This window comes from Anser brachyrhynchus (assembly GCF_964034855.1).
Source record: "Anser brachyrhynchus genome assembly, chromosome: 15".
Classification (NCBI taxonomy): Eukaryota; Metazoa; Chordata; class Aves; order Anseriformes; family Anatidae; genus Anser; species Anser brachyrhynchus.
In genome coordinates, this window is record NC_137733.1 from 15,465,422 (window position 1) to 15,487,332 (window position 21,911).

The 21,911-nt window shown below is 46.5% G+C and overlaps 1 protein-coding gene across 5 annotated transcripts in view; it reads right to left on the minus strand.

Moving 5' to 3' along the window:
- The window catches only part of CACNA1H (calcium voltage-gated channel subunit alpha1 H), a 229,638-nt gene that overhangs the window by 10,157 nt on the left and 197,570 nt on the right, over positions 1 to 21,911 (minus strand). For 3 of the 5 annotated variants that reach the window (XM_080556039.1, XM_080556040.1, XM_080556043.1), the window contains 8 exons: positions 19,346 to 19,497; positions 17,332 to 17,441; positions 16,053 to 16,186; positions 15,406 to 15,476; positions 5,821 to 5,899; positions 3,665 to 3,786; positions 2,835 to 3,173; positions 1,196 to 1,342 (listed from right to left, as the gene is read on the minus strand). In XM_080556039.1, coding sequence (XP_080412165.1) covers positions 1,196 to 1,342; positions 2,835 to 3,173; positions 3,665 to 3,786; positions 5,821 to 5,899; positions 15,406 to 15,476; positions 16,053 to 16,186; positions 17,332 to 17,441; positions 19,346 to 19,497 — 1,154 coding nt within the window. The remainder of the gene's footprint in view (positions 1 to 1,195; positions 1,343 to 2,834; positions 3,174 to 3,664; positions 3,787 to 5,820; positions 5,900 to 15,405; positions 15,477 to 16,052; positions 16,187 to 17,331; positions 17,442 to 19,345; positions 19,498 to 21,911) is intronic. The other 2 variants (XM_080556041.1, XM_080556042.1) reach the window with 1 other exon arrangement.

Here is a 21,911-nt window from a genome sequence, read left to right on the forward strand (position 1 = left end):
ATCCTCCTGCACCCATGAAAGCCTGACCTGACCCAGCACTGCCAAGGCTGTGCGTGGTGACCGCTGCCTGCACCAAAGCTCTCCGACAGCAGCAAAATGACCCCAGAGGGATTTGGGGATGCAGCTCCGAGGCTCGGTTAAGCATCTTTAATGAGCGAGCCCAGCTCCCTCCTCTCGTGTCTGGGAACTGGTAAGCTGGTGGAGCTCTGATTTTGTTCTGGTGCAAAGGGAGCTCGAGAAGAAACAATCCTGCAAATACCTTCGCAGTGCATGACCCTTCCTGGGTGATTAAACCAAGACTAAAGCAGATTCATTTTGGGCAGCTGCTACAAGTTGTCTGATGGCAGAGGATGTGCTCCCCAGTGCAGCACGCACAGCTTCGTGGCACTGCACCTCCTCTCCGGGGCTCATTTGTGCCAAAGGACCGCAGCCCATCCAGCAGCACATTGATTTAGGAAGGCACATTCCAGGCTCAGGCCTGAGAGCTCCTGTCAGCTGAGAGCTGGGGCAGGGTCACTCCTGCGGGCACGTGCATTTGGTTCTGTGTGGTCTCAGTAGGAGCAAGTTGGAGAGGTACAGCACCTGCAGCTGGAAGAAGGGGTCTCTAGGAGGCAGGATGAGTGAAGGAAGAGACGGGAAGATGTTCACCAGCTTGCTCCATCATGCTTCTAAGTGGGGACTGAATTTCAGGGCAGATGACGTGCAATGCATAGAGCATCTCCTGAATCCACAGCTCTGGTGCTTGCTGAATGCCCAACAGGTAAATGTGCTGATCTATGCATGCCTTTCCATTTTCTCAATACTATATCACAAACAAGGCCTTACAGTAGCAGTAAGAAAACCAAACTGGGCCATGTTCTCTCCATAAACCAAGAAAAGAATCTGCCTGTCTCCAGCTCTCGATATGATTTGAAGACAGACGGCTTACACATCACATTGTACATTAAATATGAGATTCCTTTTCGGCTAAAAAGAATATTTCTTTTGTGTTCCAGACAAGACTGCTGACAAAGTCGGCTGGGACATGTTCCCTGCCCAGCTCCTGCACAGGCAGAGGCAGTACAGAGGACAGAGGATGGAAGCGACTGCTGTGGCTGTGAAGCGACAGGCTTAGGACGACTCGGACACCACCGCCAGCTGCACAGCACTAAAGCACAATGCCACAACGCAGAAGCAACGGCGCGGCGTCATTCACCTCAGCCTCGTGGCCTGGGGGGTGGTGGGAAGGAGTCAGGACATGGTGGGAAACAGAGCAGGAGGACGGGATTTCCATCACGGGAGTCTCTGCCCCCTCCAGCGTGTCTGGGATGGCTAAAGAGACATTCTCACAGCTCAGCGCCTCCTTCAAATCAGGGAGATAAAAAGCATCAGTAGCAGAGCAAGGCTGTCTTAGTGCTTGAAAAATGTTTGCCCTGTGGTGTTTCCTATTTGCCCCATTTGTCCAGAGTAGGAAGGAAAAGAAAAGGAAATGTGGGCTGTGAAAACTGGCACAAACCAGGGCAATACAGAGCATCTTGTAACACCTTCCTGGGCGCCTGTGCCACTGTCAGAGGCAGGATTGGTTGCACAGAGCCCTGTATATTTAAGCCCCTCAGTGCTGCCAGGTTTCTAGGGCTAAGAAGAGGCTCTGCACACGAAATGAACAGCCCCTCGAGGAACCCGTGGCTCCAGATCTGCTCAGGAGGTACTCGTGGATCAGGAAAACTCGAGGAGAGTGAGCTAGGTTTGCAATCAGAGCCCGTGTAAAAGGATGTGCCCTCTCGTCCCCAGCTGAGAAAAGCAACCTGGGCGTTTATGGTGTATTTTCCTGCAGAAATCTCTATTAGAAGCTCTATTTAAACAGTGAATTCCCCATCGCTATGTAACAAAATTCCTTTTTACTTGATTTAATAGAGTCTGATGGATTTCACAAAAATCTAATTTAATGTAATTTAATCTGAAACCCTCTCATTGATTTTGCAGTAGATTTATTTGCAATCAGAGTGACAAAGGAACTCCATATTCACTCTTAATCATACGCTGCTGACATGGGATGAGACAATTATCTCATGCCCCTCCTTTATTTCCCCCTACTTCTGACTGCCCTCGTTTTCTAGAGGACTGGTAAAAATCAAAGAGCAGGCAGCATCTGGAAAATCCGCCCCAGAAGCACCACTTGCTTGACAGGGGGCCCTGACAATTCCCAGGGTCCAAGCTGGCCATGCCCTGAGCAGAGCGTAAGCCAGCGGAAAGCTGCATGTTTACAGACAAGCCCTTCTGAGCTGCATGCTATGATTTGCTTGAGGCTTCTCTGGAAGTCCCCAAATGGGGCTAAAAAGCACCTGAGCAGGATTTCTGTGTCTGTGTGAAGGGAATTTGTGCCATTCCTTTCATATGTGTCAGGGTTGTCAGGGCCAGAGAGCCCAGGGCTTTATGAGATTGCTCCCTGGTGCTGCTGCTGCTGCTGCTAAAATGGCAGGGACCAATGTGCTGCCTGGGGAACAGGACAGGAACACGTGGCTCTGCGCTTCTGAACTTAAAATTCATGATCTCTGACCTTCAATTCTTCCCCACAACAACGATCAGGACAGTGTTAGCCCTGGAGAATGTTTCTAGTGGCCTTCCTCCTCGGGGAGCCCTCCTGAGATGACTCAAGATGTGGAGGTGGTGGGGACATCTCTGCCGGAGGGGGGTGCAGGAAAGCTGCCTTCCTCCCACTCTGCCTCGTCTCCCGCCTGCTTGGCTCCGTGTCGCTCGGGATCAGACTGCCTGATGACCAGACAGCAGCGACTGGCAGGAACTGTCCCCTCCCTACCCCGAGCACAGAAGAGCAGACACCTCGCGTGAGCCATTACCAGGGCTTGGTGCTTCGCCTGCACTGCAGACTCCGACTTCATGGCCTCCTGATTTCTGTAGGGCGCCCTGCTGTCCGGTGCCACCGCTCCTCCCCTGCTCCCACTGGTGGCCGAGGTGGTCGCTCCTCTGGACATCTCCAGCTCGATCTCAGCATCCATCTCAGCATCCTCCTTGGCCTCCTTGTTGCTCTCCTCCAGGTGCTTCATCAGCACTGCCACCACCACGTTGACCAGGACGAACTGTGCGATGAGGACAAAGGTGACGAAGTAGACAGGAGAGATAACGGGCAGGTAACTGAGGCAGTGCTTGTCTTCCCGAGTGCACTCCCGGAGGGTATCCTGCAACAGGGAGGGAGACGTGAGGGATTAATGAAGTCTGGGGCTCCAAATACAGAAACAACCAAAGATAATCTGCTGAGGGCTTAAAGAATATAATAACATAACCCAGAGACAATGGCTTGTGGGTACGATCTAAATGAATGAGGAGAAATATGGACACCACGAATTACAGCATCTACAAAGAGGAAGATCATGTTATGTCCCAAAGGCACAGGGCAGAGTCCATGGTTACTTCTCCCAGCCACAAGAACAGGCACAATTTTCCTGAAGTATAATAAATCTGTTAAAAAAACATGAATTTTCAGGTTGAGCAAGACTTAGGCCAAATTGTCCTTTGAAAATACTTGACTTTTAAATGGAAAAGTTTAATTTTTACGTTTTAAAAGGAAGCTTTTTTTTTTTTTTCACACAAGGGGTGCCTAAATTTGTTTGCTATTTGTAGCTACATATCTACAGAGAGAAGAAAGAACCCGGACAGAGACTGCACACACCTTCATGATGCCATTCCAGTTGTCCCCCGTTGACACCCTGAAGAGGGTGAGGAAGGCCATGCCGAAGTTGGTGAAAGTTGCGTGCCGGCTCAGACCTTCGCACGGATTTTCTTCACTGCAGTCTGCAGGAGAAAGAAGTGGAAGCACGTCAGCGAAGCCAAGTTTGCCAGCGCTCCTTCAGAGCTGCACCCATGGTCCGCAGCTGCAGCAGGGAGGATGGCTACGTGGTGATCCCACGGTGGGCTCACGTGCAGCCACGCTCGTCTTGGTGCAGGCAGATGAGAAAATGGGTGGTAACACGGCATGGCTTAGAGGGTTAAGGTTGACATTAGGCAAGGTGTTTTCACATGGAGGGAGGAACAGCCCTGGGACAGGTCACCAGAGAGGCAGGGGAGCTCCATCCTTGGTGTTCAGGGTCTAGCTAGACAGATGAGGCTAGATGGCGCCTCAAGGGGAGGCTGGCTGGGGGTCTCCAGAGGCCCACCAACATTTTCCTGACTCTCTTGACTTAGCCTCAACAGGCAGCGCCAACACAAAGCGATCTAACAGGAGGTGGAAACAAGAAGGCTTTTCCTGGGGTGTCTCAACAAACCCTGCCCTACGGTGCACTTTGTCTGCTATCCTCTTGATTGCATTCCTTGCCTTGATTATTTTTTAAAGGGCACATCTACGGTAAGGGACATTTCTCTGCAATAAAGTGGAGCAATTTTACATTTTTTTTCCTGAGAGTTAATATACTAATGAATGTAAATTGAACACATGAAATATCCCTCTTTCCATAAACCACAGGCTCATTATGTTTTCATGATGACAGGCAGCAATGGCTCCTGCTAGGGAGTTTCACTATTAAGCATTTATTTCAGAAGCAAAAAGGAAGGAAAATGAAAAAAGCAAATAGGAAAATCCCCCAAAAGACCAGTCCTGGGGGAGTGAGCGCTGATGGTTCTTGCAGCTGACATGCACCAGGAGTGACTGGGAAAAAAAAAAGAAGCAAAAGTATTTCTCATTTGAAGTCCGGGTGGGAAGCAGTGTGCCGACTGCCTGCAGTTTGCCCCAGACACGATTGGGGCTTTCCCAGTCTCTGACCACGTGCTGTGGTTACCCAGGGGCTGGCACTGGCAAGGTGTATGCATGGAAACACAAAGAGGACTCAGAGCAGCAGAAGGTGCCTCATTTTTCAGCTCTGTGGCTGAATAAATACATGCCCATATATCTAGACACGCAATATAAAACATACAGTATTTCATTTGGGGTGGATGCAGTACTAATTTTTTTCCAGAACCCGTGGAGACTTAAAAATAATTTGTCTTGGGTTGAAAGAAATATTCTGCTTTCAGGCATTTGTAATCTGAGCATAGGGCTGGACTCATAAAGGGGATTAATGACAGCCATAAAATCACGGCGGAGGACGGGCCCTTCTGATGCTACCAGGGATGCAAGCATTGAGAAGGCTGCAAGAGGGCAGACACGTCTCCTCTGAACAGCACGTTTAAAGGCAGTGGATGCCTTGCCCAGCTTAGCCAGGTTCGTAGTGTTTTCTCTCTGCCTCTGCCTGATGTTTGGAGTGGTGGACGCACGCACGACCGGCTCTGCAGCATCCTTGAGCTGGAGGAATAAATGATGCTGGACAATCAGGAACCAGGTGATACTTCCTGATTTATGCAGAAAAAGGAAGGTGATGCTGAGAAGAACAATGGACAGACAAGACTTGGGCAGCTGGAAGAGCAATGTCAGCCAAGTGCAGAAAACTAATAGAGTGTGGTGGAAGCTCTGAGGAGGGACATGTTTATGGTGGCATCCCTCCAACATGAATCTGACTACCATCCAGCTCTGCAGGCTCATGTGCTGTCTTAAGTAGCAAACTTCCATCTTTGTGAACAAATCCATGCTAGACAATTATATTTAAACAGTAAATAGTTCCTCTACAGCCAAGAGTGGTGTTGGACAAACCTCTAAATGTGTGTGCACATTAGGCAGGTTCTGTATTACATCCTTATGTGTCATCTGCGACCCTGAGATCAAGAGAAAGCTTTAATCTTCAGAGTTCAAGCTGTGAAGCTAAGTAAGACCCAAGAATAAGAGAGAAGAAAGGAAACAGCTAGATATCAAATAAATATCAACCGGATGAAATAAATTGTGTCAGGCACATTACTCACCTAGCTTGCCAAACAATTCCACTCCCAGGGCAGCATAGATAAAAAACAGGAGCATAAAAAGTAGGCCAAGGTTCCCTACCTACACAAGGAGAAAGCAGAAGAAGGGTCAGGCAAGTTGAGGTCACAAATTAAATTGCTCCATCACATTTTAAATATAAGCAAAAGAGGGACACTGGTGGCCAGAGGCTAATCGTTATCTCCCCTGGCTTCCAGCGCCCTGGTCTCCTTCCATGGGTCTGCTTTAATAGACCCAGAGAAGCCTCCGGAGTGGGGAAAGGAGCAGAAGCAAAGCTGTCTCTGTGCCTCTCCATCCCGCTTCCACTTACCTGGGATGCTGCATGCAGTCGTACCGCGGCCAGCCTGTAGCTGCAGCCTCGGCGGCACTCAGCACCACACGTCAGGACAGTGGCACTTTAAGTGACCTGGTGCTCTGGTATGAGCTTTAAGGCCTCACCCTTCTGCTTGCCAGGACTGATTCTGAGCATGAAGGCAGAGGGTTTCAAGACCGTGACGTTAATGAGACACGTCTCAAGCCACAGGAGGAGCTGCCTGGTATTCTAAGGTTTTTCTGGCCTGGAGGGCTTTTGGAAAACGAGTATGTGCAAGAAATTTACATCTTACTCTAGTAAGGTGCCTTGCAGAGACATTTACAGCTTTTTCTCAACAACTACCTGAATTTTAGCTTTTGGTGTCTCAAAAGAAAAACCTCATTCCACATGCTAACACTTAGGCACCTTGCAGTCTGAGCGCTGCGTGGTGTGCTGCCATTAGGCATCAGCACGCATTTGCAAAGTGGCTGAAGGGGATGGTAATAGAAGTGCTATGGTGCTAAAGGGAACACAAAGGTTATTAATAACAATGGCATTACAGTTATCTGCACTGGAGTCTAAGCCTTTAAAACAACTCAAAGAGCAGATTATGAGTGATTCAGGCAGGGAATGTGAGGGGCAGAGTGGCCTGACCAGCTAACTACCTGCATTTTACCTGCAACTAACTCTGCCCGCATTTACCTTTCCTGTCCCTTTTAAGTTCCTTGTGTCTATTGACTCGTAGTGGAGGTAGAGTGATTGCTCTCCCATTAGACAGGGTGTCACGAGCTTCATTTTATCTCTAAGGAAAAATGAGCAAGGTGGTGATTCAGGTAGCCAGGCCAAGGGATGCACGATCTCCACGATATCTTCTAGTGAATTCTTCAGTCTGAGAGAGCTTTCTTCTCTAGGGCAGCACAGCCACAGCACTGATGGATATTTTGACCGTGTTGCTTAATTTCATTATTGTGGTTATCAATACGACATCAGTTATTATCAAATTAACACAGCTATCACTTTTATTTATTTATTTATTTATTTTTTTGTATTAAAGAAATGGCAACAGTGAAATTATCCAGTGGAGACTGTAATTGCTATAAAGTCTAAACTGTCTACTACACATAGAGCTTTGCAATTCCACTAACGTTATTACCATACTCCAGGGAATAATAGAGATAATACAGTGATGTGGATGGCTGGTCTGGATTATTTCTTTGCATGTACTGCCTTCTGGAATAACGCTTTGTAGCTCAAGTCTGCTGGACCACTGATGGTTTATAAGACATTAGGAGGCAGTCTGCAAAATGACTGCAAATCAGAAAATATGGGAAAACAGGCAGAGGCACAAGTGTACAAACACCCTGCCAGGGAGGCAAATGAGCAAATAATTAAAGAGAAGGAAATTAAAAGTGATAAACAAGTTTTCTAGGTTGAGCGTAAATTAAAGCCTGATGTTGTAGCACTGCAGAAGAGGGTCTTGGATTTTTTTCAAAGCAGCCTATAAGCTGAATATTTTACTGCTACTTTAATGCTTAATAAATCAGCCTGCAAACTTTTGGCATTGATGAAATTCCAAGGAATTCAGACTAACATCAAAGTTATTACCAGGTTATCAGTCAAAACTATTGCCTACCTCCCCACATTCAAAGCATGACTGCCTTGCACGCATAAGCACTCATAACTGGTACTTTTGAACTGAGCCGACATTTGCTCATAAACAATTTGCCTTGTGTGCGTTTGTAAAACATTCTGTATTTAAGATTGTGACTAACTACTTTACTGAACCAACATGTCTCATAACTAGTCCTTCAAAGACCAGTTTACACTCGTGGGGTTGCTGTACAGGCTGCTCAAGGCATCTCAACCACAGGCATACTCTAGAAATGCTTAGAAGTCTGTAAGTGTGGTGTTTGCTGCTGTTTGAGGATGCTTCTGCCCTTGGCTGAGAGCAGCCCCAGGGTCAGTTTCAAAGCTTGGCTGATGCACAGGATCTCTTGGGAAGTGACTGAAGTCTGACACTGAGGTGGAAACGTGGCCACATGGAAGAGAAAGGTGGGAGACAGCAGCAAGTGAAAGGCCCTGGGATGGCTGGTGGCACCACCTTTACTGTTATTAAACTCCAGCCCACCCTGCACCAGACATCTGGAGCTGCTCTGTGGTGTAAGCTAAGAAGCAGGTAGTTTTCCAGGTGCCCAGGAACACCTCACTGCCCTGACCACCCCTGCAGACCTAACAGCCGCAGGGATGAGTGCGGGCAGCTGGTGCCTCCTGTGGCTGGACAGGGCACGAGTCTCTCAGCAGCACAAGAACACCTGATGCTGAGCAAATGGCTTACCTCTCAGGCACCCCAGCAAAACCATTTGGTCTATTTGTGCAGCTCCTGGCTCTGCTGAACCAGTACAAGTCAGTGCCAGATTTAATATTTTGTCTGTCTTAGCCCATGCCTTTCTGGTACATGTCCCTCGGGATGGGAAGGGAAAGGAAAGGAAGGTCCTCTTCAGCCCACGGCCTTCACCAAGGCATGAGCACGGAGAAGGACCCAAGGCTTGCTCCCAGAGATGGGCTGAGGCAGAGGCAGCGAGGTCAGCCAGCGGCTGCTGAGCCGCCGAGAAAGCAGACTGCATGTGTGTCTGTGACCTTGAGTGAGTCATTCGCCTCCTGTAACTCGACGTACCCATTTGTAATACCCTTGCGGATAGGTAATTAATGTCTCTAAAGCACTTTGAGATCTATTGAGACCAGACAAGAAAAAGATTGTGCGTGAATCATGTTGCTGTGAGGAACGGGAGGGGGCAGGAGCACATCCAGGCACTTTTCCCCAGCATCCAAAGGCTGGGATTCCTGTGCTGGACTCTCCATCGGGGATGGAGATCCAGCTCTGGTCAGCAACCTCAGCTTTGGCAGCCAGGCAGGCTCTGAAAAGTGGTTCTGCTCTAGCAGCTCTGAACAGGTCAGCCCATGCTCTGTTTATCCATCAGACTCCCCCTGACTTGGGCTGGTGCCTTTGGCCGGGCAGAGAAAACTACAAATAACCCCTCTCCCTGTCAGCCAGGGGCTATCCATCATCTGCCATGGCTCCAGTGCTGGGGGGGAGGCTGGGGCCCATAGGGAGTGAAGCAGAGATGAAGAACGTCTTGGAGATGTTGTTGGTGCCCTAAAGTACCCCAGAGAGGCCACAGGAGAAGACGGAGCCACAGGTGAATATTTGTGATTCCTCCTGGACCTTCACTCCTGGCATCCTGGCTGCCATCTACTGCTGGAAAATGTGTCTGTGTTCCTGGTGCGGGGGTGCTGCAGGGACAGAGGCCGAGTCCTCCATCCCCTTTGGTGGTTCTAACCCACTGGAGGAGCAGGGAGGCCCTGAGTTACCTCCCCCCAACACGGTGCCTTCCAGACGGATCTGTGATCAACTGCTGCAAAAGCCTTGGAGTAACCCTGCTTAGCAGTAAGGAAAGCAACTCCGTTCTCCACACATCCAGCAAAACCCTTTTCCCACTGCTCCTGCACAGTCTGGGAGGCTGTCTCTGCTTTAGCTATTGCAGACTTCACTGCCATTAGCTTTTTGCCTCTCCCTAAGGGAGGCTGCAGTAGCAAAGCACCACCACATGTCCCATCAGAGCCCAGCCTCTGACCTACGCCAGTAAAAAGCCAATATCTGCCAACACAGGGACACGAAGAAACTAAAGTAGGTTGTGTTAGCTTGATATGTAAAAGTGTTGTGCCTCCCAAGCGATAAAAAACGATGCCAAGCTATAGGAGGTGTGATGTACGTTCCCTCTGGGCACAGGCCGGTCCTGCTGTCAGTGGGACACAGAGGATGAGATCTGCACGATTCTCCCATTTCTCAGTTTCCCTCTGTAGCAGATCACACCACTATCAGCAAGGCCATTTCCCTTGTGGATCACCGTGCCTCTGCTCCTCATCGGAGCATTACACGAGGACAGTGGTTCTCACCCGCTGTGGGAAGCCTCTCGGGATGCTGAGATGCCAAGGGCTAGAGGCAAGTTACTGCACTCGTTATTAATGTGCTGATCTCGTGCAACAGGATGCCAGCCACCTGGGCACCATCACTCCTCTGTTGCACTGTCAGCTGGGCGATCCTGCCCAAATCCCTCAAGAGCCTGCTCTCCCTGCTCTCGGAGAGGCATTGATGAAATACATGTCTTCTGCTGTCCCGCTCCTGCAATGGCTGGCTGAGGCACACTGCAGTTCTTCTTGTGCCTCTTCCTGCTCTGACATCAATTATTTCTGCATCGCTGGCCCACACCTTGGCATTTCAGTTGTCCATGCAGGCAAGGCACACACAGCTCCCTGGGATGCCTGTCAAGAACAATATCTCATAAAACTAAGCCTCTGCCAATCCTTTCCAAGGACATGAGTCCTCCTCATCTTCCTTCCAGCACTCTTGAGCCAAAGCAATAATCTTGGAAGCAAGAAAACACAGGGTAATTTATGCATTAAACCCAAGAGAAAATGGGCACATTTGTCTGCTTGGAAAACAGAGGCCATCTGTGTGAATTCCAGGACTAGGGGAAAGGGCCAGACAGACACCCTTGAGGCTCAGATCACCTTGTTGGTGCAAACACAAGGCCACTAGCTGAACCGAACCAGCTCCCCTTTCTGTATATCCCTTCAGCCCCACAGAGACCAGTGCTAAGAGCCAGCAGAACAGTGGTTTCTTAGTGATTTCTGTTTCCCTCCTCTACTGACATCTCCCAGACAGCTCTGCAAAGCTCTCTGGTGCGCAGCATAGCACACACCTACCCCTCTTCCAGAATCAGTCGCACCTGAAACACTTGCTGTTGAAACATTTCTATTCTTGTTCTCAGCTTCACAGTCACTGTGGGTTTTCAGCATCTGGCAAAAGCAGGTTATTGTTTGTGTCCCATAACTGCTGTTAGACAATGCCAAAATATGTCTTCAACAGCTGGAGATAAGCACAGGAACTGCACCACCAAGAAGGGCTGAACTCCCGGCTAGGAGCAAACTAGAGACTGTCCTTCAAGGGACTAATAGGACGAGGAGTTCTTCACTTTTTTTCTTGGCACAGACTGTGTGTGGGGGGAGTTCCAAGCTTTGAAGACAAGGAGGAGGTATACTGTACAGTCCTGCATTTAATTAATGTGCTGTCCACAGACCAAGTGAGAAAAAAGAAGAAGAACCCAGATGGTTTAAATAGATGGGCTGGATTTCACTCTTAGTCACAGGGGTGCAAAGCAGAAGTCACTTTAACAGAACTGGAGTGGTGCAAAGGAGCATCAGGAAAAAGAGGATAAAAAACTATACAGACCACCTTGCAAAACAGGCTCTCTTCAGCTGTCAGGTTGTATTTTGTCTTTCTGTAAATGTCTCATTCACTTTAGAATTAAAACCTTCGTTATTTGCTGAAGTGAAATCATAGCATCAAAAAGGCTGATGGAAAACCAACACCCCCTGCTCCCTCTGTGTTTGCTGCTATTCCTGCTAATAAGACTCAATAGGAAAAGTCCACATTTTACTACGGTTGGCCCCGCACAGTCAGGGTGGCAGTTGGCCTGGATTTCTCTTATTCCTCTCTGTCAGGGACAGCACCGGCAGCTTAGCACTGGCTGTAGGTTTTCTTACTGGCAATCGATACCAGAAGTGCTGTGCAGAGCGAGCGAGGCTGCTCGGTATGGGGGATTCACTTACACAGTGATCATTTTAATCCAACCAAATGCGAAGTTGCAAATCCAAGAGTCAAGTGTGGGCCATGCTACAGGAAAGGTGAATTGTACTTTGGAAAGTAGGGGATGTGAACGAGACTAAAGGATTACCATCGAACAGGAGTCCTCCAGAGCAGACATTGCTTACAGAACTGATGTAACCACCAGATGTATAAGCAAGTGAGCAGAAAGCTGAAGCATAAGGGTGGTATAATTCATTACACAGCCTTAAAGGGGCCAGAGATCATAAAGAAGAGGAAAAAACTTGAAACAGATCTTGAAAACCTGCTTGATACAGAGAGATTAAAGGATTTCAATGTTCTTCTATTTGCGAGAGTGCAAGAAATTATTTTTTCTCTTATTACCTCCAAAAAGGAGGAGTTTCTAAATTAAAAAAGCAAAGTAACATCCAATGAAAAAACAAACTTGGCTAATTCAGACCAAAAACACTAGATTTTTTCACCAGAAGGAATAAACACCTACTGGAAGAATGTATTTCACCAGCAGGGGATGGTTGATTCCTTAACACTTCCCGTACTTAAAAGAAGATGGGGTGGCTTTTAAGACGTGTTGAAGTTCAACCCAGAGCTCTGGGGCTTGTGTTATGCTAGGAGCAGGCCTCTGTGGTCACAGGGGAGTTTTTGATCTGTGAACAGCAGGACTGAACTGGCTGAATTGGGTCTGGCAATGTCTAAGCGATGAAGTCAGAGCTGGTCACGCTAGCCCAGCTCCGTTTTTAGCTGCTTTGTTTAAAACAGAGGATCTATTTCAAGTTTATACCAGTGCAACAGATTTTAGCACTTCATGCTTTGGAGCCCCTGACAGGTTTCTTTCATTGTCCAAAAAGGGAACACCGTGGTTCAGAGCTGAGGCTGACGGTGCCTTTCTGGGTGACCCTGGCCCCACTACCGGGTCAACCTCTCGGCCAACCAGCTGCGAAATTAGAAAACTTGGGTTCCTGTTTGAAAAGGAGATACTGCCTCAAGACTTTACAGTAGGGGGTAAAAGAACCCACACAGCACAAGCACAGATGGTCTATGGCAGGAATGTCACGATTCATTCAAACTATCCCAAACACTTGCTGGGGCTAAGAGGGCATGGAGATAGCGGACTGTTCTTTCTGTCTCTCTTGCCTCTCCTTTTTTGTACTCCTTCATTCCATCTCTTTATTTTCAGACACCTGGTGAAGGAGAAGATCACTGTGAAGGGGCAGACACCAGGTTACTTGACAAGAAGGATACAGCAGGGTAGGAAGTCCTCCTGCACTGAAAACAGAAGCTTAAGGTCAGCCTGTATTCAAAGAGAGAGGACTTAGCCTGTATTGTGACATCCTCAATATTGGATCAAAATGCTAACATTCCCCAAGGCTGGGGATAGTTGGTTCTCTAGGTGTTACTCAAGCTCTCCCTGCTGCTGAATAAAAAAAAAGTAAGAAGCTGATGAAAATCACCCAGAAGAAAAAGAAGAATATGTGCACTGGAATGACTATCTTATTATGGTAAGCCCATAAATGGATGTTCTACAAACACCAGAGAAAGATTTTTTCCCCAAAAAGTTAATGAATAAACATGGAATTCAATTTTGTCACTTAGACACATTCAAGGAGGATTTTCCAGCTGTGGCTTTAGGCCACTAAATTAATTACAGTAGGAACTCTCTTCCCCTGCCTTTGAAATGAAAACTGTAGCTTTATGAAAAGTGATCATTGTGGGAGAGGTCTCCCCAAGCTTCCCTTCTTATCTTATGAATTTCACTGAGGGGCAAAGTGGCGTTTTTATCTGCACAAGATCTGCTTGGAATACCCCTCAGGATTTCCCTTTAAAAGAGACTTTAGTTTGAATGTTAACTGCATAAACACCCCAAGGAAACAAAAAGCCTGGCGTGCAGCCACCCTATTGTTTTGGGGTGAAAAAAACAAGGCGAGAGAGAAAATATGCTCTATAATCACAATGCTTTCGAAAGAAAAATAATAGACACAAATCAAAAGCTTTTTTGAAATGCCAAAACAGGGGTCAAGTTGGTAAATTCCATACGTTAGTCTCAGCCAAGATCCTTCACTGAAAAGGAGATATGAATACCAAAGGGCAAATGTCTCAGATTAGAAACATCTTTATGGCAGTGATGAAAAGTAGACAGGCCTTTCCAAGAAAAAGAAATTCCCCTTGTTTCCCAGTTCATTTTCGATAGATCATGGGCTTCTTGCACTCAGCAACTAGCTCACAGAGGTATATTTGGGTAATTGCATACACTAGTTCTACTAATTCTCATGTGGCCTCTCATATTCTGGAAGTGATGTCTACACGGTGTGTGCTTTTGGCCAAGCCTTTGAGATGTGATCCCTCTGCAGACAGCTGAAGCTGATCAAGATGTGACCACCCAGCATGGTGTGCTGCCATCCCCCCCGTGCTGATGGGGCTGTGTTGGGGAGAGGGGAGGCCTGACTCTCCCAGTCCATCCCAGAGCACACTATGCTGACTTTTACACCAAACAGAGCAGGCCCACTCATACAGTTCCTTCCAGAACTTCCAGCTGTGAGATGTTCTGGATGGGTTGAAAACTAAGGACTTGTCTGCCCATGCTTCTTGAAGTACTGCATCCGAACTGCCGGCTCACAGAACACCGCAGAGTTCCCCTGCCTGATCCTCAGCGGCCTGGCACCTCACGTTGCCAACCTCTTCTGGGCAAAGCAGAGAAATATTTCCTTTCTAATCTCTTAGCATTTTGTACAGGGGTGAATGAGTCCACAAGAACCTACAGTCTCCACCTCCAGTGCTGTCTGGTTATATGTGAAATAGGAAAGTGTGGGCAGCTGAGCTGACTCTGAGGACTGAAAGATTAAGAATCAGACCGCCAAACCCACAAACTAGCAGGACAAAACTTAAGTAGTACAAGATTTTAAAAACAAAGGGGCCCTAAACTTGGAATTCTTCTGATGAGCTTTAGATTCTTTTGGGGTAAGGGTACAAGTCAGCAAAATTTCTATCCTTCTCTTTTCAAATAAATTGACCCATAAAAAAGCGGTCCCAGGAACTGAACACTTGAAGGATCCTACCAATTACCATTAAGATTGGCAGAATCTTTGTTCCTCTTGCACCACATGAGAATACAGTGATTTGAGACCCCACTTCAAGCTTTTAACACTCAGAAACGTCTCTCCTATTTGGCTTTTAAAGTCTGCAGCTCCTCTGTCAATGCATGTCAATAACTGTGGCTGCTCATCTCTCACAGAGAACTGCTGAGCTGGAAGCTATCTACTTCCCGTGCTTTCACTAACAGTTTTCTCATTTTGTTCTGGTGTTTCCCAAACTCTCCAGTGAATTCTGCATTTTAACAGAGCTCTGTCTACAGCAGTATGCTCTCTGTTAACTCTTTTTCCATCATCCTGGTTCTCCCATCTAACACAGGCTATGTTGGCAGGATGTACCATACAAAACTTCTCTACCAAAGCACTGGTGGCAGTGGAGAAAGCTGATATCCTCCCCAGGTGGCTTCCAGTGCCCACCAAACACCATGGCACAGAGCTATCCCCAGGCCCAAAAGGTGCAGTCCACCAAGAGGAACAAGCTGGGCATGGATAAAGTCTGGAGGCTTACCTGGGGAAGCGCTTGTACCACTGTGTCCAGGAGAGCTCGCATTCCGGTTGCCATTTTAAGCAGTTTCAGCACTACAATGAAAACCAAATCCTGGTCAGCAGGGCTGGGAAATATCTCAAGGAAAACCCATAAAGGAAATACAGCTTCAGATCTTGTAAGGGAGGGCTTACATCTCTCTTACATTCATTCACACAGATGGCAAGCTCACTGCATCCTGGTAGGGCCCGCAGAACATCCAAACATCCTGACTACATCCCACACCAACTAATGTTAACGATGTTAGTAAAACAGACCAAAAGCCACAGAACTCCAGCATGCCCTAGCAAGAAAATGGGAGACTGATGGGGAGACACTTCCTCAGGGAAAAGCATCATCTCTAACTCTGATCCTCCCTTCTCCACCAGTTCTGATCTCGTCTAGTGTCAGTACAAAAGGACTGCCATCCTGGGTGTGAATCAAAGACCAATTTGAGACACTTCAAACACCCACAGTACCCCACCTAGCTTGTTTCTGGTTTGACATTCTGCAGGCTTATCTGCTAACTGTTCTCAAATCAAACTGAAACAGCAGGACTAGAAGAACAAATGGCCAAACCGTTTCCTGACGTGTCTGGAGGGATGGCTGAAGACCTATGGAGCAGGCCGTACCTCTTGCTATTCTCAGCACCCGCATGATGCGTATTATTGTGGGATTGATAGGCAGTGCAGCATTCATCTCAATTTCCTCCAGTGTGATTCCCACAATTGATAAGAGAACTATGGCCAAATCCAGCTGATTCCACCTAACAAAGAGAGGAAGGACAATAAAAAAAGAATGGTATGCTGACAGACATCCAAGAGCAGAGAATTAACTGTTAAAACAATCACAAGCAAATTCCAAATGCCCCTCTGCTGTCGGATCTGGACCCATGATCTTCTGTGTGGGATAAAATCAACTCACTGAAGCTGGCACAGCCAGTCCTGAGCTACAAGCTGCTGCTGGCTAGGATTGTACTCTGGGATGTGCCACTGCCTACTTCCCAGTCCCTATTGTTCCCCTGTATCCAGTTGGAGCCACTTTCAGGGACAAGACACTAGTAGAGGAACCTTTGATGCGATGCAATACAGCTGCTTGCATGTTATGTCACCTGTCCCTTCAATCACTCCACTTGAGTAACTTCACTGATTTACAGCCTAACAATTGTAGAGGTCCTTCCACAACAACACTGAAAGACAGTGAGATGTGGAGAAACTGAGCGGCTTTCCTACACAATTTCCCCATTAAACAATCTTGCTCATAGCGGCTTCCAACCGTTCAGTCAGGGTAAATGAGGCAAACATGCTGGTTTTGTGGAAAAGCGTCTGATCTCACCCTGTTCCCCAGCAAGTTGCCAGACCGCAATGTGCTCTCACATACAATCGCTTCTGGCTAACTGCGTGGCAGAATACGATCTGTAGGTCTCTGAAGCTGGGATCTGAAGGCAGTGGGGCTGAACACAACTATCTGTGTCTTTGCCAAGGGCCTTTACAAAGGCAGCAGACTGCCAATGGACTGGTTTGGTCCACTGGCAAAACAGAGTTGCTTTTGGGACTAAGCTTCTGAGCTTAGGTTGCTAAAACTACTCTTCTGAGGACTACATTGATATCCAACAGGTGAGCTCTAGGCTGAGCTGGTCAGATCTGGCAGAGAGGCAGATACTGCCAGAAGGAAAGTATCTAGAATTTTGTAAGATTTCCTGAATTCCCTCTACAAAGCAGTACCAGCAGTTCTTAGGATTTTTAGCTCCTACGCTATAAAGTTTGCACCTATGGAGAGACAGCCTTTTGCTCTCTCCTGCACACAGTATGTGGTACTACTGTAGTGATGCTACATTTACTCAGCATCTGGCTTTGAAACTGGGTCAATACAGTTCTATCCCAAAAGCACAGGAGTTTAAAATACTCTTACCTGTCCTTAAAGAACCTTCGAAAACCAAATGCCACCAACTTCAGAACTGCCTCGAACACAAAAACTATGGTGAACACGTAGTTGCAATACTTCAGGGCTTCATCCAGGGACTGAAAAGAGAGGCACCAGTTAGACCAACCGAGCTGCCCTTTCCAAGACCCAGCGTAGAGGGACTGGCAGAAACAAGGGTGGCATAAGCACAGAGATGTAAGAAGTAAAGTCATAATAGATTGCAGAGCTCTGTTACAAAATTGCACTAAATCACACAGCAAAACTCAAATAAAGGATTAGAAACTGATGTAAACAAAAACTTCATAAGCACTAATAGTTGTTGTGCTAAAAACAATGAGAGCCATCAATCCTCCAACTTCACCACAGAAATTGTTCAAGGTCTGGGGCAGAAAGAAAGCTTTACCCTTTCCCCATCTAATAAAATTTACTTTTTCTGAACTGCGTAGCCTTGGGTAGAATAAAAGACTTGATGGATGATTTCTTCATTCCAACATGGCAATCCTTAGGACAATGGCTTTGATTAAAATGCTCAGAAAAATAAATAATGTTGGGGATGGATTAAGTCTTGCCTTCTTGAAAAATGTTACATCTCTAGAGCTAGGCAAAGTATATCCATATTTGGTGCAATGTTCACTCTCTCTATAGAGCTGCTCTCGGAAGTCAGGAATCCACAGTGTTTATACTTTAAGATGATGAGTGTTTATAATGGATTTCATTGGAACTGGAGGCCAACAATAGCAAAAGAATCTTGCTTGGACCTTAAAATAGATAGTTGCAGAGTAAAACAGCTCTTTGGTTGAGTAGGGATTTGGAGAGAGAGGGGAGGGAAGGGAAATTTAGTTAAATGTAGGATAGGTGTATTACAATAAAAAATGACAACAATAAACTTCAAAATAGACACAACTGGAAATAGAATGTATTAGAGAAGGGGAAAAAAGCTTTTCTGCTTTGTTGACAGAGGAACCCTCAGGCCACGGGAAAGCTCTCCTTTTCACGTTTGTGTGATGGCTATGCTTTGCTGACCCTAGATATATGGGATGAACATGCACTGATTTTTTGGGAATGGGAGATGAAAATTTTTCAGACATTAGCGATCCTCAGTGCACTACTCTCCCTACATTTCTCCCTAAAATAAAATGGCTACCTTAAAAGAATATGGGACTATATACTATTTCATATAAAGCTCACTGCCTGAGCCTAAATTCTTAGGTCACTTGTGATCGTTTGCATTCAGGTTCACACCATGGTGTTTTACATGAACATAAAACAAGCATAAATAAGATCTAATCTGGATACGTAACATTTACACGTGAAGCAGAGACTGTTATATAAGGGAGTTACAGGGGTAGAACAGCACAGTCAGCTGGCATAACACACAAGGTATCCCGTGGCTTGGGGCCCCCCTGGCTTAGCTTCTGGGAGACATTTGCAAGTTACCTGGCAAACTGTGCAATACTAAAAAAGCAAGCACTGAGCCTAGAGCTCCCTGAATGATAATGCAATGGAAGGTTAATATATACAGCAAATGGAAGGGCTATATGATTTATACCAAAGGTTTTCTTGGGAAAGGATTTTATGATATGTGAAGAAAAGAAGGGCCGAACTTAAGTTGGCTTATTTCAAATTCATTGAGGAAATTAAATGCTGTTGTGCATGCATTAGCTTCATGGTTATACCCATTAACAGAATATTCTAAAACTCTGGATTGTTTTACAGTGTGAGGCTAGTAAAATTTTAGTTCACACTCCATTAGCCTTATTCACTATTTCTTTTGTTGTTGTTTTGTTTTGTTTTGTTTTCATACAAGAGCAAGGGAATCAAGCTTTTGACTGTGGCAAGTGACTGAATGCAGAGCTGGCCTAGAGGAAGATGGATGTGTGACACTGAACCTGGAGGCTGCTGAGGGTCTCAAACAACAGGGAACGGTCCCAGGGAAGTGGGGTTGGCTGCCACCCCCACGCTGCCGTGTTTCACAGCCCACACATTGCTGGGCAGCTCTTACCTTTGGCTGGTTGTAGTGCTCCATTGACATGGTGATGACATTGATGCCAATAATGAACGTGATGAAGAGGTCGAGGTAGTGGCTGGTGCAGAGGCTGTGAATGTACTTCCGTGCCGGAGAATAGTCCGCGTAGTAAGGCCTGCGCTGGGCTTCTGCAGAAAAAGACAAAAAGGCAACGCAGTGAGTGCAGGCCCTGCTGCTTGGTTGGCAGCCGTCACAACCACACCATGGCCTTGCCACGTCTAATACACACACGGATGCAGGGCAAAGTCCTTGGGAGAACTGCTTCAAGCAGGCCATGTGAAATGGCCAAGTGCTTCTACCCAGCAGCGAAGTCTTCAAGAACTGTGGCAGGGTTATCAGGCTGAGCCAAACCTCTTGTGCCTGCAGAAGGGACCTCCACACCTTTAACAACCAGGTCCTCTTCTCTCCCAAGTGTTCTCTGTTCTTACCACTGTCTCAGGCTAGAGGACAACCTTTTCACATAATGGGCCCCTGCCACAAACCAGGAAGGGTGAGAAGCAGGATGGAAATGAGAGCCCAAAAGCTCCAAACCCAGCAAAGCTTCAACTCCAGTTTTGAGAAAAGGCCCAGAGCAGGTCTTGTCGGTCTGGACTCTGCCACATCTCTTCTAACCCAGCTGATGTCAGGTATGTTACATGTAAGTAGGAGAACATAACCTGAGCTCAGCATCTGCGAGAGAAGGCTTTTGGTGTGTTACAGAGGTCTAGAGAAAACACAGCGATGCCTGTGGCAAAGTAGGCACATGCGTGAGGGTTACGAGCACACGGGGTAGCATCAACGGCGATGGAGCGGGGTGCTCAGCACTTGGCTCTACAAAGACTGTCAGCACAAGCTCCTCTGAAAATACAAGAACGAGGGCATGACTGCATCTAAAAAATATGTAGGCTATGACCACATGAATTTTGTATCTCTGCCTCTGGGCATGACTCCTCCTTTCTTCTCTTTGAAACAGGGAAATTTCTGCACATGACCAATTTTCCGGGGCTGTTCCAAGGCGAGTGTTTGGACACTGCCCTGTGACTCAATTGTATTTATTGCATGTGTCTCTCTTAAATTAGACTGTGACCACAAGATAGCTGAGGGCACTCTGATGGAGTCTAATTCTTTTCAAACTTAAGAAATATAAATATTCAAAGAGTGTACTTAAGGCCAAACTCAGCATTACTGTAGATTTTGCAAGTGCAAGAGACAGGTCACACTAAGCCAGGGTAGGATTGTTCTTTATAAAGAGTGTTTTTTTTGAGCAAATTCAGTTTTAAATGCATTAGGAGTAAGGAAAAAGTAGTTGTTTCACCTTAAAAATATTGAGGAAAATAAGTTCAAAAGTACTCAGTGCCCTCCTGAAATCCATCTTCCACTCCTCTCATCTTGTTAATATCTTTCAGATGGAGTGACTCTTGAAATGTTTTTTGTTGTTGTTGTTTTTTGGTAGTGCAACTAATGCCAGATTGGAGTCCAAGACTCTAAAATAAATTGGATAAAAGGAAACTGAATCTGCTGCTCTCTTTCAACTACTATTTTTTTTTCTGGTAGTTAAAAGTGGAGTGAAGGCATTTTGAAAACATATCCTTCTGATTGGGGTCACCTGGACTTATTTTTTTTTCTGCTAGTGGGTGTGGAAAAACAAGATGAAAGCAAATACAATTGTCTTTGAATTCATTTTCATGTTGCTTATGTGCCTAAGTCCTACCAGTCATCTTGGACTGGTATGGCTGTCTTTGCTACTGAGCTCGGCTGATCTTCTGGTATGTCTAAAAAAAACAATAATAAAAATGTTGCAGTAAATATTACTAAAGTTTGTACAATGTGCTTTCATGTGTATTCAGGATTGTGACATGCTCTTCTCTTTTTGCTGGAAATGTCTTCTTGGGAATGCAAAAGAAAGCTTCTGGGAAGGTCTGAGAACACTCTAAGGGGCCAAACTTTATATTAAATGTCTATTTATTATGGACTAATGATTGATTAACAGATCTCAGAACACTAGCAGTGATGGGCAGTGTGTGAAACCTGGCTGCACAGTCAATGACTGCAGCTACTCTCTAACCTGTACAAAGGCAGCCATTAACTATTCAGTGAAAGATCAGATGTTTATTGCATTTTGTAGACTATTTATATAATTCTAAAGACTAATCCCAAGAAGACAACTCCCATGTAAAGCTGCTGAGCAGCAATCCTTCTGTGCTGCCTGTCAGCAGCACGGCTCCCTCTTTACGTGGGCTGGATATCCAAACAGTAAAGAGGAGCCACCCAGCCACATCGGAGCGTGTGCTTTATTGCATCAAAGTGTCTCGGAGCTCTGCATCTGTACTCTGCCAGGGCTTAGTGCTGGCTATGCCTGGTCATTGGGTTGCTCAGAAAACTCGGGACAGGTTTAGCTGAGCCAGGATGAGGGAGCTCTAGGAAATTCCTTTCTCGGTTAGTATGCTCTACGCCCCTGAAGCCAGGTTAACAGATGAAGAACAGGTCTCCTTGGGGGACACATACAAGGACAGTCTGGGATAAAGTTGACAACGCTTGGAAACACATGCAACAACACCGTCAT